This window comes from Onychostoma macrolepis, chromosome 18 (genome assembly GCF_012432095.1).
Source record: "Onychostoma macrolepis isolate SWU-2019 chromosome 18, ASM1243209v1, whole genome shotgun sequence".
Classification (NCBI taxonomy): Eukaryota; Metazoa; Chordata; class Actinopteri; order Cypriniformes; family Cyprinidae; genus Onychostoma; species Onychostoma macrolepis.
This window is the reverse complement of record NC_081172.1, coordinates 11,039,927-11,057,148: the sequence shown is the minus strand read 5'-3', so window position 1 is coordinate 11,057,148 and position 17,222 is coordinate 11,039,927. Positions and strand designations below refer to the sequence as shown.

At 43.6% G+C, this 17,222-nt stretch overlaps 1 protein-coding gene across 3 annotated transcripts in view; it reads right to left on the bottom strand.

Moving 5' to 3' along the window:
- znf423 (zinc finger protein 423) overlaps positions 1 to 17,222 on the bottom strand; it is a 165,129-nt gene that overhangs the window by 23,502 nt on the left and 124,405 nt on the right. For all 3 annotated transcript variants that reach the window (XM_058750851.1, XM_058750852.1, XM_058750850.1), the window contains one exon: positions 1,821 to 1,952. In XM_058750851.1, the coding sequence (XP_058606834.1) occupies positions 1,821 to 1,952 (132 nt within the window). The remainder of the gene's footprint in view (positions 1 to 1,820; positions 1,953 to 17,222) is intronic.

The window sequence follows — 17,222 nt, the reverse complement described above, 5'->3', positions numbered from 1 at the left end:
GAATCGAATAAAAAACCAGTGCGAAATTATCTGGAGAATGGCGTGTTGCAGTGCTGGGGACAATATGGCCTCCAACACCAGTCTTTAATGTTGACAAGCTCAAGTAATGATTTCTGATTCCCAAAGGTTAGCTGACAAACAGTCCAAAGTGACTTTCAAACTTAGTGTGAGGAGACACACACACTGGGCCTGTTTAACTAAATGCACACGTACACGGAGGGTCCCACCCTGGAGAGCTAGAGCGGATTACACTGCCTTTCTATAAACCTGCCCTTTATTCTCTGACCTCTCCTCTCCTGAACACACACACACCGATCTTCTCACCTCAAAGACATTCAGCATGACAACTGGCCTACACAAAAAGCTAGCAGTTTGTATGTGAAACTTTACAGCGTACAAAATGGCCATTATGATTTGATTTGGGCTCTTGTTTGTCTATTCTACCGAGATGCCTTCTGGTCCACTGAAAGTGGAATGTCTGACAGGGGCTCGATCTGCCCAGGGGTCATGAGTCCCACCAGGCATCACAGCGGGGAGATCAGCTCTCATTAGCTTTAGCATCAGCTCAGCAGGTCGCCTGCACGAACCGCAGCCTCCTGTCTTGGCCACGTTGAACTTTATTAACCATTGTGTGCTTCTGCATAAGAGTGTGTCATAATATCTCTCTTCTGTCTCAGGTCTAGTGAAACTGATATTTATTTGTATAATGTAGTGTGTACATGTACAGTAAACGTGTATATTTTGATCATATATGCATTTCAGAAGCCATAAGCTAATCCGTGTTCTCAAAGTGAGTCCATGCCTGGTCTTCTCACTCACCAGGATGAACAATGAATTTAATAGTTAATTCAGTTCAATTAGCAGGACAAGGAGGAGAAATGGAGCAGAGGAATGGAGGGGAGAGAGAGGGGGTGAGTGGTGGCAATGAGGATAAGATTGAGAGAAGGGGAGAAAAAGAGAGAGAAGAGACGAGAAAACTATGAGAAAAGAGACAGGATGAAACAGAACATGAAAACAATAATGAAATAGATGAGACAAAATGAGATGAGAAAAGCAAAAAAGAAGGGAACTGAAAAGACTAAAAATAAAGAAATGAGGCCGAAAGAAAAGAGAAATGAGATGAGGAAAAACAGACGAGAAAACGTGATCAGAAAGGAAGAGAAGGCAGAAAACTAAAAAAAGAGAGAACAAGATGAGAATGAGAAAACAAGTGTGAAGAAGAGAATGGAAGACTAAAAGTAGAGAAGAGAAGAGAAGAGAAGAGAAGAGAAGAGAAGAGAAGAGAAGAGAAGAGAAGAGAAGAGAAGAGAAGAGAAGAGAAGAGAAGAGAAAAACAAACTAAAAGAAAGGAAATAAGACAAAAAGAGACAAGACGACAAAACAGGTTAGATCAGATAAATACCTGGGAAAAAATGAAATGAGATGAAAAAGAGAAGAAAAAACAAAAAAATGAAATGAGACAAGAAGAGAAGACAACAGTTACGATGAGATGAAAAACTAGTTGACATGAGGACTGAGACAAGACTAGGCGTGAAAAGAGAAGCAGAAAAGAAAAGAAAAAGATAGAACAAGTAGAGAGACAAGAAGCAAAGAGATGACAAAAAAGTAGACACTTTTGCATATAATCCTACATGAGGGAATGTGCTAAATGGTGCTTAATTGGCTGCAGTTGGCCACATGCATGACCATGTGACCGTACACTGTGTGAAGTTACCCTCTCATCACTGGCAGTGTGTATCCCCCCCACCTCCCCCACACTCTTTGACTGCCCCTGACCCTTCGACCTCAACCCCACCAACCCCCTGGGCTGGACCCCTCACCTGTAAAGCAGACGGGACACTTGAAGGTGCCTCCCATGCCCTCGAAGCTGTGCTCGATCAGGTGACACAGGAGCTTGGCCGGAGAGTCAAACATCTGGTTACACAGCTTGCACTCATGATTGATGCCTTCCTCTGCAACACAAGAGCACGATACAACAGGTTACACACACCAGCAGGGTCAGACAGAGAGAATGAGAGACAGAGAGACACAGACACATGCTGCCAAAAGACAAGGCACGACATTTTTACACATTAACCGTCTGCGAGGGCGTCTCGTAAGCAAACGGTCGAAGTCTTTTCGCGCGAACGGGGTCATTTTTCTGTTTCTTCCCGTCCTTGCACATCATTTGTGGTCCCAGGCTTATAATCTTCAGCTCTGGACAGTATGACCACCCGTCCCATCCCTCCTCCCCCTCCTCTGCCCAGTGCCGTCTCTTTCCCGGCCGGTAATTGCCTGCTGCCCCCCCAGTGCTGCAGGCTCTGTGCCCTCCCTCTGCCCGCTGCTCTATTTTAAGCCTGCCTGAGTGACATCAGTGCCGCCCCCTGCTGGTGTGGGACAGATGAAAGGTGGGCGTCGTGTCCTGGCTGGACGCCTCTGCTCTCGTCTTATCACCCACCCGCCACACAGGCCTGAGCCCAGCCCGCCTGCCTGCGCTCCATCAGACACCCACCGCCGGACTCCCACCCCGATCCCCCGAACCCCTAACTGAGCCCTGGGGTACGGTAGACGCCGACACAGACCCCCATCTTCCCAAAGCGTCCAGCACCCCGCCGGCCCATGCAGACAGGCCCGAAGAGTCCCGCTGCTGAGCTACGGGGTGCGCGGAGGGTTAATAAAGTCTTCAATCATATATCCCCACCATCACCCTGACCTCCACCTCCCACCCCTCCCTTCCAAAAGCCACCTCCGCCGATTCCAATCTCCGCTCCGTCTCAAAGGCCCACACAAGGGTGCTCTAATCCCCGTTTGAAAGGAGCAGGAGGAGAGGTGGAGGGGGCAGCGAGAGTGAAGGGGGGGATTGGCAAGGGCACCGCTTTGGTCTGTCCTCCCCCACTGCCTCCTAAAAGACATTGCGTTCGGGAGGGGTGGAGGATTCCTTTCTGGGAGAATGAAAGCAGCGGCGGACAGAGGTTATGACTGAGTTTAATATGTCAAATGCCTTTTTGGAGGAAAATCTGCTCTAGTTCGGGGGGCAGAGGTTTGAATGAGACCAGATCATCTCGAGATACAAGACAGAATCCGTTTTGCGGATGCAGACTGAACGAATGCTACGCACAAGGATAGGGATGAGAGGGATACAATACCAAGTGAAAAATTGATTATTTTCTGGGAGGATGAAAGCATCAGCGGACAGAGGTTATGACTAGGTTTAGTGTGTCAAATGCTTTTGGAGCTAAATCTGAAATATAATAGTTAAGGGAATGTTTTGTATGAGAGAAGATCTAGTGCACGGCTGTGAATGAGGCAAATACTATGCACACAGACAGAGAAAAGAGGGAAGCAAGACCAAAGTGAACGCACTGCAAAAAATTATATTCTTTATAAGCATTTTTGACTTTTTTTTCAGTTAAAATATCTAAAAACATTTTAGATAAGATTTACTTGAATCTCAAAACTAGTGGAGATTTTTCTGGAAAAGACATTTGACATACTAAAGCTAGTCACACTGCAAAAACTTACTACTTAATGAGATTTTAATGAGTGGTTTTTGACTTGTTTTCCACTTAAAAGATGTAAAAACTCTTGAAACAAGACATTTACTTGAGGAGCACCACTGTATTAGATATCGAGAGAATATATCTTGAATGTAAGTGCATTTTGTTCATCCACATTTTAAGTATTAAAACAAGTGACATCTTTTTTTACCAGTGTACAAAATACAGTTATATTAAAAGTACTGAAGTAAATGCATCTTTGTGGATGCAGATGAACTGAATGAACCGCACACAGAGAAAAGCAAGCCCAAAACCAAGGAAAGGTAAAGGAAGAGGATTCCTTTCTGGGAGAGAGGAAGCGGTGACAGACAGAGGTTATAACCGGGTTTAGTATATCAAATGCCCTTCTGAGGGAGGATCTACACTGAAAAAAAAAACGAGACTACATCCGTTCCGCGGATACGGACGGACCAAACGATATGCACACGGACAGAAACGAGAGGGAAGCTAGACCAAAGTGAAAAATTGGGTAAAATGAGAGAAAGAGAGTTAGAGGAAGAGAATTCTGCTAAAGAAAGCAGAAAGCAAAGGGATAATTGGGCTGTCCAACACAAAGTAATGGTAGCCAAGGGGCCTGTGAGCATGTGTGTTTCTGCATGCGTGTGTGTGTGTGCACTAAAAGTAAGCCTCTCTCTGAGAGAACTGCAGTTGATCAGTAAGTACGGAACATGCTCCATCATCTATTTTCCAGTCTGCGCAGAAACACTAAGCTCTCCACTTCATTGTGTGTATGTGTGTGTATGTGTTTCTATATGAGAGAGTGATGGGGCTACGTTGGGATTACAGTTGCTTGTTACTGCAAACCAGACTAGTGCTGTCAGGGAGAGCATTTGATCAGTGAGGCTGACACAAAGGTCTCAGAGAGGGGGACTGCAGTGTGCTAGGGGAGCCATCACACCACTAAAGAGGAGAAGACAGACGTGTAGAGTGCAGCAGAGGGCCTAGGAAGTGCATGACAACAACACGCTCTTTCATAACTGAAACTAACTGGGGGTTAAAAAAAGAACAAAAGGACTTTACAAGCACTGCGACACATCGTGAAAGGCAAACCGAAGAGATTTCAGAATTCCTTCCCTTCATCTCAGAAAGCATTGATGCTTGGCATGTTGTGTGTATATGTACACAGTGCCGTTTGCATGTCGCCACGTAAAAAGCTTGATTGAAAGCAGCCGATTTCTTTCCTTTATCTGAAATATGATTATGAGAGGGGTTAAACGATTTAAATGCCGTCCACCCTTACTCCTAAAAGATTTTCACCCTATGTACATCACTTATTAGAGCCTGTGCTAAGTAAAGCAGGAAAGGAGGAACAGGAGGGAAAATAGAGATATAAGAGCAGCTAGAGGCAGGGATGTGTGTCTGAGAGAATATTTAACTGGAATTGAGAGGGAAAGAACAAGAAGAAGAAAAAAAGAAAACTGGCCGCCTCTAAAGGTATGCAGCATCTTAATTGAGAAACGGCATGAAGCCGCCACACATTCGCAGAATCACTGATGAGGGCTTTCCAGGACATCGATAGAGGGAGGGAGGCGGAGAGGGAGCGCGAGAGAGAAACGGCAAGAGGATCGAATCAAGAAAACAGCAATCGCGCAAACAGATAGGTGGAAAGCAAATGAGTAAAGGACGTATTCATGTGGTATTCCAGGTTGTTATTCCACCGACTGAACAGGCCGACTCTCCTTGCTGCTGCACCTCTGCAGTGGCTGCTGCTGCAAAGCTTGGCCAATGTGCTTCCAGCTAATTGACCAGGGGGAGCCAGGTGGCGCCCTGGCCTGTGCCGTTCCTCTGGGACGGGCCCATCTATATGAGAGTGCCTCCCTCCTTCCATCTTGCTCTCTCTCTCTCTCTCTCTCTCTACCCATCACCCCCTGTAGCGTGCACTGGCACACAAATGAGCTGTGTAGATGGGAGCTGCACATCCCATGTGGCTCGGCACCTCTCGCCTGGCCCTGAGGCCCGCGGCCCCGGCCCCCGGATTGATGGCCCGAGCGGTAGAGAGGCAGAGCGGGAGAGCTGTGGGAGAGGAGGGGAAGGAGGGGAGCGAGCTGGGGCGAAAGGGGGTGGAGGTAGCGGGCTTCTCTAGGGGGCGAGCTCAAGGTGTGTTGCCATGGCAACTCAGAGAGGGAGAGCAGGGAGAAGCGGCGGCGTGCTGAGCTTGACCCGTGCTGGTGGGGGTGGCAATGTGGGCCAAAACCGAGTGCACACACACACACACTCCTACTGCAGGGCTAGGGGGGTCTCGAGAGCTCTTGCTTCCTACTCTTTCTTTTCTTTCTTTCTTTCTTTCTTACACACAAACAGCGAGTGCTGCATTGCTGAAACAATCCCAGGAGCCATCTCTCTACTTTCACACCATACACGCACACAGTGACTCACTCCGCAACGTCTCCTTTATACAACTTTCATTCATGCCCGAAAAGTTCAACCCAGACCTCGTTGACTCGACAAAACATACACACGGCCCGACGGCGATGCTGAGAGCAAAGTGGGGGACACGACTAACTCATCCGTGTTCTTTCCTGGCTGTCGGTCTGATTCACACGTTTCCTATTATCTGCAGCAAATATTTCCGGAACGCTCTCTCTCCCGCTCTCTCTTTATCTGGCTGCCAAACGGGATGGAGTCTCCGGCTCCAGATATTTTTGGCAAACGTGGACGGCATATGGAGTTGACCAGCTTGGAATCTCCTATCAGATTACATAACAGTAGGACGCTGGATCCCTCTACCCTGCAGAAACCGACCTTCATGCAAACAAGCAAACAAACAAACTCTCCATCCAAAGCGCAAGCCACCTCTTCGCTCATCTACTTCCTCCATTGCCGTTGTGTGCATCTTAACTCGTGGTGCGTCCTTGCTTATTCGCCGCCGTCTACCCTGCTGGTGTGGTTGTCTTGTTGACTCAGGCTGGTGCACGGATGAGTGTGGTAAATTTCTACCAACTGTGGCTATTGACTCAGAGCTTAAGCGAGCCATTGAGACCCATGGTCCTCAATAAAGTGACAAAACTGAACTTCACATTTAAACCTGGTACCGTGTATATGACTATAAACACAAGTATGAAAATGTGAAGGTAAATGTTTGGCAAACACATTTACATGCATTTTTGCATTTCTATAGCGGTAACAAACTTCACTACTCAAGAAGGAGACAAAGTTACTATCAAATGTCTGTGTCTTTAAAAATGTATATGTCTTTATTTAGGTAAATATCTATAAATGTGTCAATATTTTAATGAACTTAAACTTGCTAATCAAGATTCTCTTTGAATTGTTGCTTTGTGTGCCATTCAGAACTGAATTGGGAATGCCTTTTAAATTCAAATTCAATTCCTGATTTTGATATAAGGTTGCCAACAGAATATAGAAATCAAATGTCATAATTCAAATTAATTTAAATGAAATAACTGTAATTTTAACTAGAAACGCAAAGTTTATTTAAGAAATGTTAAATGATTGCTTCAAAGTTTTTTTTAGATAGATAGAATGATGGATGGATGGATGGAAAGAAGTCTGCATTTATGTACAGTGTGTTTCAGGTTTAAGGGTTAATCTTACTGGGAGGTCTTGTCAATATCACACTCTTCATTATGACTGCTGCTTCAGGTCTCTGGCGGCAGAGAATCAAATTATCTTTCCAAAGACTGATTATGCCTTGTTACTACCAGGATGCTCTCATCCAGAGAACTTCATTACCCATAATGCACTATAGGAGCAGCTGCACAAGTCTCGCATTCATCTCAACCAATGAATTGCCCCTATAATAAACCAGCCACATACTCTTCCAATAAAAGTGCTCTGTTCTTAACAAGAGCCACCCTCCTAATTTCTTTTCCACCAATCAGTACGTGTCAGCAGGTCTAACCCCCTATGAGGCAGGCTGGTCTGGCTGCAGTGTTGATGGCCACCCAGTGCTCCCACTGAGGCAGCGCTCTCTCATTTCCAGCACACACAGATAAAAAGACTGCACACTGTGCTGCAGATAGAGTCTGCAATCAAAACAGAGCTCAAATCATGGATAAAACATGCATGTTTACCGCATACAGACCTTGCAATGCCTGAAAAATGGAACAAGACGGTTTTGATCGAGGCTTTTTCACGGCTTAAACACCTGCAAGTGAATTAACCGAATTACGAAAAATTAATGTGTGTGACTCTTTTGCCAGGGCAAATTATATGCGTGCCCATGCATCCATACACACGCAAACAGTAACCCACCCACATCCTCTTGTACATACAAACCACCCTCGACCTCACAGTCATACACACTTGAGGACCTGATTGTTAGCGTGTAATATATGCACAGCTATTTGTGTTTTGAATGTTAATTGAATGCTGGAAAGTGCCGGTGGGGGAATAGTTCTAATCAGCATACCAATAAACCCTTCACATGATAAAGTCTTTATAAGAAGCACTTACTCCCATGGCCTCCATATACCTCAACAGTCACTGTACTCCTCCTTCTCTCTCCCTCACCCATCTCTTTCCTATCATCCGTGTGTCCTCGAACCTTCTTAGATGGCGTGAATGCAAAACAGCCACGTTACAACTGAATCCAACACGTGTGACCATATGCTTCAGTGATTAAATAATAGTAAATCTAGACTATAAAAACAAGGAAAGAGAGGCATGTGATGCAAATGCATGAGTCGCCATGGTAACACAAAGGCATGAATAATACGCTCAATGAAGAATTATTACCCATGTAATAAACTCCTCAGAACAGCCAGGTGACTTGGCCAGGGCCTTGTTAAAAGCAAGAGAGACGAAGCAACATGTAGAAGACACAAATCTATATTTCAAGGTCAAAGTGAGCCGTAACTCCTTTGCCAACTGCAAACTTTTATTGGAAGTGGACACACGCGTGAGTGCGCCTGCGCTCGCACAGCCCCAGATTGCTAATTGCAGTATAGAGGGTAATTATGGCTCTGGTGAGTGGTCAGCAGAGTATGTGCTGGCCAGTGATGTTGGCCGGACCTGGTCTTTGTGGGGTCTTATTGAATTTGAGGCCTGGTGCAGTGAATTTGGAGTTGGCTGAGCTGTTAGTCGGCTGCACACACACTGTCTGTCTCTCTCTAATGCTGCAATCTGCCACACGACTTTCCGAAGACATGACGGGTTGCTTTCGAACACAATGAGCTGCCAGAGGACGCAGCTGCCTTTACTATTACAAACACACAATGGTCACATTCAGCAAAGTATACACAACAGTCCTCTAAAAGGGACGATATGGCTCTGTAAACAGTAAGCGTTTATGCTCTTTGTGTGCATATGCATGTGTTCATCTGTGTATATATATATTTATATAATATATGTATGCACGTGCGCATTTAATCCACGCCCCTGGGTGCGCCAGGGGCTTTTTATCCACGCAAGATCTCCCAAATGCAGCTCAAAAGCAATATCCATGAACCATTCCACCACAATTGCTCATTGTCGGTTTGGCCCTTTGGGACACGGCGGATTCCTGGGACTTCATTTCTGTCCTCCCCCCTCTCGTTCAACCCATTGAACCCAAAACCATATCAGCTGTATAGAAAAACAATCAACAAAGAATACCTCTATCACATGGACATTCGAACCACATCCTATACTTCCGAAACAGGTCGCCTGAGCCTACCATCCACTTCCACGTTCCCTTAGCTTTCATCTGTCTCCTGTTTCTTTTTTCTGCATTAGGACACGTCTACATCTTTGGTTGGCTGGTTGTGAATTATCTGCTCACTAAGGAAGGGGGAAAAATTCTGAGCAAATATGAGGAAGCAGCAGGACGCTAATAATGCACCTCCAGCTGTTCAAGTTAACCTGCAAATGTGTCCATCTGTACCTCCAGAGAAAGAGGGAGACAGAGAGAGAGAGAAAGATGAAATGCAAGAGAGGATAGAGAGGGAGGGAGTTATACAAATGAAAAGAGATTGAAAGGATAAATGCGCTCCCATGAAAAAAAACAACGATGGAGGTGGAAATAAAATGGTGGATATTTTGAAACAACTAAGAAAAGGGGGACAGTTAGATTGAAGGGAAGAGAGAGAGAGAGGGAGAGAGGGAGAGAGAAAGAGAGAGGGGTCCTGGCAGTAAGCCGGCTCTATGTGGATGATTGTGAGCAGTTGGAGTGACCTTGCTGCGTCTGGACCGTCCCCGCCCCCTGCCCTGCGTCCGACTGTGCCCTGCCTTTGGACCCTCACCCAGGGCCAAAACACACACACTGCTATCCTGCTGGGGCCTCTAGGGAACATAGGCACCGTGAACATATCATATTAAACTAACACACACACTTAATATCTCACTAAATAACGCTTGCACATATGCACAAATCACACATTTAATGAAGACACTACATCATTTGTAGGTCATGTGTATGAACCTCTGCCAAAAGCTCCCATGGACGCCCCCTCCTCTCCCTTCCATCACAATCTTTCCTCTCGCTGTTCTCAGTTGGTGCGTCTATAGACTCTTCCTCTGTAAATACTGTCATATCAAAGATCTTCAGTGGCTGTTTTATGTGGATGTTTACAAACTGATCTGAGACACATCATCAGCACCGATGATCAGAGAGCCGAGACTGTTAGGGGAGTTCATTGAAAAGAGAAGAGCTGCGGTTCCCTACATATCTGCACGTATCTGTGGGGGAGAGAGGGGAACGCTCGAGCGCAGCGACAAAGGGGAAGAATGGAGGACGGTGATGGAGAAGTGCAGAAATCCAGGTTATCAGAGCTGGTAAGAGTGTGATAAATGTAATTAAGGGATTAGATTAGTCACATCCGCTCGATCCGCTCACCTACAAGGGTGCAAAAACAAGTCTTTTTTGCAAGACTTTTTAATTAAAAGTGAACACCGTTGTTTCTATGCCACTAGCGGCACCAGTGGAATTGCCAAAACATGAGTTTCTAAACAGGTTTCGCAAAACACTCCTGCCGCCCCCTCTCCGCTGCCTGACACTATAGTGAACTCATAAAATGCACAGAAACTAATTTATAATTAAAGAATTGTCTGTGAATTTGACTAGAATTTGCCTCACATCGCATGAAACTGAACTGGAAAATTGAAGTGGAATGGCAGGAAGAGGAATTTACTGAATTGTAGGTAATCGATCAATCAGTCTACCTGCCTGTCCATTCAGCTGGAATTTAAATGTTCTACCATCATTTTTAAGCTTTTATACGAATATTTAAAATAAAATATTTCTGGCTGTTTAATATTTATATTTCATTTTCCATTTTTAGTTGTAGTTCCTTATATTTTATTTCTCATTAGCAATTGTGCATTATGTTTGGTACCTCAAATTCAATTCAAAATAAGACACTAAATTCTCAAATGATGGTCACATGATGTAGATTTCCTGTAACAAACCCTTTTGTTCTTCCTCTATGACACAATTAGTTTTAAAATCAATGGAGTCGCAGCATTCTCTGACGTAGCGTAAACTCTCGTCCTGCTCAAAACGCCAAGTTTTGTTTACACTCTCTAAAATGTCAGTCTACAAATTGTTTACTACATATCTCCACTTGTTAAACTGGGATAGAAGAAAGTATTTTAACATCGAAAAAATAATACATACATAACCTTGTTCATTACTGCGTTTCCTCAAATCATGTGCAGGAGCCGTGTTTGCGTCTCAAATGACTGTTCTCTCCCCTGTGCAGGGCGCTGCCTTTGATGTGACTTAATGGAAAGGTTTCTTTCTGCAGATTAGGGAATAGGGAACGACTGAGCAGTTTGAAAGAAGGCCCATCTTCCCTCAGGACTGCAACATGCTCTATGCCTGCATGATATCTTCTCTGCATGCCACTTCCTCTGAGCCTTCATCTCCCAGCATGCCTTGCCCAGCTCCTCTGAGTCTAAATCTCCCAGCATGCTTCTCCCCCACCTACCCCACCCACAGAGACTGGCCAGGCCATAGTGCACCTGTGAGTTACCATGGTTACCCAAACCGTGTATTTTGTGATGCTAGTATCACATACTCATATACAAACAAATCAATAAATAATGTTGTATTAATTATTCGAAGGCCAGGATTAAATATACATGTGTTTAGAGATTTGTTTGTGCATTCAGACAGCAGCAGGGCTTTTAAATCCGCCATCTTGGATACGGCATTCCCAATTCGGACAATGACTCCCAGATGACGCTGACGTACTTACAGACACAGAAAACAAAAGAACTCATTTCCTGCTGCTGGAGAGAATCCTAGTCGCTCAGGCTTTAAAAAGTGTAAGAACGTGAGGGAATTTTTGGAAAAACAACTAAAGATTCTCATATAGAATATCCCAAATATTTCCTCAATCTTTATCTAATTTGTTTTCCAAATGCAATTTGAATGACAATTATTTACAAAAACGATATCTGTGATCTTTATGTACTGATTTAGACAGATCTAGTAGTTCTTACTAAGATGGCAGTGCGTATTTTCCGGCTATGGTGGTTATGGGAGGTCATATGCTCTGGACGTGTGCATCAAAAAAATTGCAAGAAATGAATTAAGATGAGGATCATACCTGACGCTGCTACTAAAGTGGCCGTTCTGAACAGTCCAGACCCTCTGTATTGATTTAATTCTCTTTTTAAATAAGATGGGATGCCAGCAGTACTTGAACCACCAACTGTTCCCAGAAAGGTTTTGGCAAAAAGATCTACATTCATAATGAAGGTGCACCGGGCAGAGAAACAAGAAATTAAGCTTTAGTTACAGCATCCGGCAAAGGTCAAAATAAACCAGGAGAAGTGTTACGAAAAATAATATACCCCAGACATTTCTTTCCAAATGGGATTAGATAGCAGTCCCCTGAGTTTGTCGAAAATAAGTAATCAATTTGCTCTATAATTCTTACAGAGGTTGTCTAATTTTCCACAGACGTGTTCAAATCAGCATTAAAAATAAAACACAAATTTACCTGATCTCCTCAGGGAAAACTTGTCCCGTCCAAACAGTTATTTTGTCACTTTTACTAGAATTTTTTCCCTTTCTTTCTGACTCCTTATATATCCCAGTCCATGCAACTCCCTCACGCTTTCTTTCAGACCCAGACAGACTGTTTGAAGGTGAGCAGAAACAACCACAAAAAAACACAGGCAACCACAAAGAAACACCAGATACTAATATTAATATCAGGGTGTCAAAGATTTGAGTTATTACAGATGACAAAGCATTAATCGGGTGAGCATAGGGCGTGTTCCCCTGAGGGGTGACACCAAACTGGATGTTCAAAGACCCCAGTCGAATAAAAATCAATATTAATGCGCACACATCCAGAACAAAGGAAGTATGTCAGTGCTTCTGTTTAGAGGATGCTTTTTCATCCTAACTTAAATTTTTTTTTCTTCTTAAACCATCGTTCTTTCCCCCACTGAGTGGAGGGAGGGGGGTGTTTGTCCCCCTGGGAGAACTCATCTGTCCCACCTAAAGAGTCCTCAGTCAAATCAAAGCTCCCAGCAGCCCAAGGGCCCTAATTCAACATGTCACATCCACACTCACGGGAGTGAAATGAGAAGGACAGCACAGGAGGGGGTGCATACTCCACTTTTCCCCCCATTTCTTTCACTTTTCCTTCCCAGTTTTCACACTGTGTTTACCATCTTCATTCTTTTCTATTTTTTAAGGTCCTGGACCTTGGCAGACAGATCTGGATCAATCTTTGGTGCAAGTCTGAAAACACGTTTTAACAAAAATAATGCATTTATAAATTTATCTTCATGAAAGAGAATCAGATCTAGTTTTTTTTTTCTTTCTTTTTTTGTTAAAATCTAGGTATCTTTGTAATCTTAATTGTTTTTACAATTAATTTATTCATATTTGTTCATAATACATAAACTAATGTTAACATTACACAACTTGAAATGTTAAAAATGTAATAAAAGTTAAATATTTCTAGTTTAATATAAAATCATATGGTCAAAAAGTGGCAACTTTTCCCTCCAAATACAATGACGAAATTCACAACCTCAGAACGACACCAAGAGTTAAGCTGAGGATCAGCGGTCGGTCTAATTTCATTGGAGGTGCGCGACAAATTTGTCGAACACATGCAAGATACACACACATGCAAACAGCGCACACACACATGCACAGATGCTCACACACACACAGGCCAGATGGAGCAGGCGAGGCAGGGCCAAGTGCGTGTGCACCTCATCCGTATGCCGCGTTTCTTCACTCCAGCGATGGCTCCTCAATCGTTACGTCTCGGGTTTGAACTCCTGATACGAGCGGTATTGTTGTTTTGCCGTCTGCCCTCCCTCTCTCTCACACTCATCAAAATAACATCTGTTTACATCGATGCAAACACCTGACAGGCAGCTGATGCCCCCTTCTCTACCCTCTGCTCTAACAAAAGCATAAAAAACAAAGGCGAGGGAGGGCGAGTCTAGAACCGGAGCACATCTGGGTGTACAGCCACTGGCCTGATCCAGATGTGGGCCGCCGAGCTCTGCAGGCGAAAACACACCTGGACACATACAGCAGCAAAACAAAGGGAAAGGGGGAGCACAGCCCCTCACCCTCGTTCCAGACTATCTATTCTCACTCTTTCTCTCCATCTAAATTCAAAAGGGAGCAGGGAATTGTCCTGTCCATGTATGGTGGCCAGTTTCACCTACAAATCAAATGCACAAAATCATCTTATTCGTGGGCTAATTCTATAACTAAAGAGGGAAAAGGAGTGTGAAAGTCTCACAAACGGCTGTCTCCCTCAAACCCCCCACGGCTGCCCATGCTTAATCCCCCATGATGCACCGGGGCACTTTCAGAGCCACTGAGACCCACACTGGCGCCGAGGGCTCACACACATACGGCCATCCAGATGCTATGGGTAATTAACCTACCTCTGTGAGTGAGCGCGTGTGTAAAAGTATGAGAGACAGACTTTGTGCGTGCGATAGAATCGTTGCCATTATAAGACGACAAAAGAAAAAGGCACGACGGTCACAAATGTGCACTAGCCTCAAGAAACACAATCAGTTGAGACAAAAACACGGGCGCACACACACCGCAGCAGTTGAAGAGTGAGATCAGGGATGAATGCATGCTGTGGCACAGGGGAGGCAGTTCTGGGCTTGGCTATGCCCAGGGTCTTAATGACTTAATTGAGGTAATTATTTGGATAAGAAGTCCAATCACCTGCCTCTTTTCCTCAAGGTCCTCATCAGAAGCTAATTAAAGAGCCGCTCCCAGCGCGAGTCCGACCGGTGCTACGTCAGAGGGCTAAGAACTCTGTAAAGAAAGAGTAAACTCTCCACGCACCCACATCTCGCTCGTCTCGCCAACCTCCTGCTGACCTCTGCACTGCTATTCAAATTTGTAGCTTTCTGGCTGTTTTCGAAATCTTAAAAAATGCTGTAGTTTTCGAGATAGGGAGGCATCAGGCATTTTATAATGCAATATTTGCATAACATTGATTCTACTTAGATACTTTCCATTTTTTCAACATATGCTTCTGTCTCTACTGAAAAATAAGTGTTGTAGTCATTAAATATATAATGCAATATAAATATGCAATATATATATATGCAAAGGTCTTTAACGGCATGGTTGCAGCCCCCTAGGTGGGCCATGGTGGTATTGCAGGGGGTCTGCAGTTACTGTTTGATCTCCAACTAATTTTTGTAGAAAAAAAAGAAAATAAAGTTAAGGTGATGTTTCATTGTCCCTCCATTAAAATGTATTACGGAAAATTAAATGTATAAATATGTATATCTGTGATTATTTTAATGGCTTTGCATCATAGGAACTTATATAGGAATCAATATACTTGATTTTAAATCATAATATGTGATGTTATGGTGCCTTTGAAGTTAGTCTATTAAATGAATAGTTCACTCAATTTATCTGCCCTCATGTTGTTTCAGAAAAAAGGGAAGTAAAAACACCATAAATGTATCTCAAGTAACTTTTAGTAACACTTAATGCCAAGTTTTATGAAGCGATGTGATATTGAACTTAAAATTCAAATCAGTCGGATTCATAAAAAAATTATTCAGAATGAATTTGACTCAAAAGAATGAACTGTTCATGAATCAGATATGACAGGCCTCTGGAGAATGTCAAAAATATCAGCGAATAATGATTTTAGAACTATCATATGGCTGAAGAAGACGGACCACTTTATGATACATTAAAGTTATTTTTCATCAAGTCTAACAGTCATTATGTGAAAAAGAGTGGACAGAATATTCTTCAAAAATGCACCTTCATAAAGGTTTGAAACAATACGACAGATTTTTCATTTTTGGGTGAACTATCCCTTTAAGACCTTGCCAGCTGCCTTTGGTTTCTATCCCATCATTCTCATCCACATCTATTCACTCCTGTAAGCGCCCGTCAGCGGATTCTCAAGTCACTTTTCCTGCTCATGTTTTCGATTTCTCCTTCCTTCGCGGTTTCTTATCGTTTACCTCTCATGGCTCACGATTTCCTGTCTCATCCTCGCCTGCTCCTCACCTCTCTCTCTCTCTGGCGAGGTGGCGTGTAGTGAAGAGAGGCCTCTCTCTCCGACGGCAGCTCTGCTGTGCTGGTTTAATTGCGACAGCACCCTCATGAGCGGCTGGAGCTAGGGCCGCCTCAACACCTCCGCAGAGTGTTCAAGGGTAACCAGCAGGGGTCTACCACCCCCCTACTCTATCTCTCTCCCTCTTTTTCCTCTCTCTCACACACACGCATACACACACAGACACACACATGAACGCAGTGGGCCCCTCAAACAGGCGCCCAGAGAGTAGCCGTCAAACACTCACTCCTCACATCTCATTAATCAGCTCCCAACATCAAACAGCAACGCTGCTGCTTCCCGGGGGCCTGCCCGTCCGCCGCCTCACACTGTTGTGTCTGTCGTGGCAAATGCATTTCTGTTTCTATTGTGTATGTGCATGTGTGGAGCATACTGAGTGCGCCAAGTCTGTTTTGGCCAGTTTGTGTTGGATAATGAGCTGAGTTGAGACTGTTGAGCTGAGTTTAGCAACTGTTGCCGGTGCCTGGGTCAGGTCGTTTTTTTACGATAGTCCGCTCGCTTGTTGCAGAGTGTTTTATAAGCATTCGGCGCATGTACTGCGTGCTCTTCCCTACAGCTCTGTGAATAAAATCCCACACTGTCTCTACTCTGATTGGACAGGAGCAGATTCGCCTTCGCATTGGCGGTTATCGTGTGAACAGACACGTGTCAGACCAACGTTTTGCCTTATAGGACAAACGCTCCACCGTCACAAGGTTGTTGTGAATTCTGACATATCTTTAAATAAGACAATAAATGTGTGTTGTAAATTGAGAAATTTAATCATGATCATTTTTAAATGATTTAGAAAAAATTATTTGAAAATTAAATATCTGTATGCCATTGTTCTCTTTTTTTTTTTTTTATGAATTTGCAATGTTTGCACAACAACCCGTTTACTAAGATACTGTCCATTTTTTGTTTATTTACATAAATAAGAAAAAATTTATTCTACTCAATAAATTTTCATTTAGTCATTTAAAGCAGAGAATTTAAACCCATCACCAAATGTATTATAATTGAGAGATTGATTCGTTATATCTTTGGAAGTAATTTAGATAAAATGGAATGCCATTGTTTTTAATGAATTGTTATGAATTTTTATGCTGTACATTATAGAAGTATAATGTTTATTATTGTTAATAAAAGCTATTAATTAAATTATTGCAAAATGACAAATATGCAATATATATATATATATATATATATA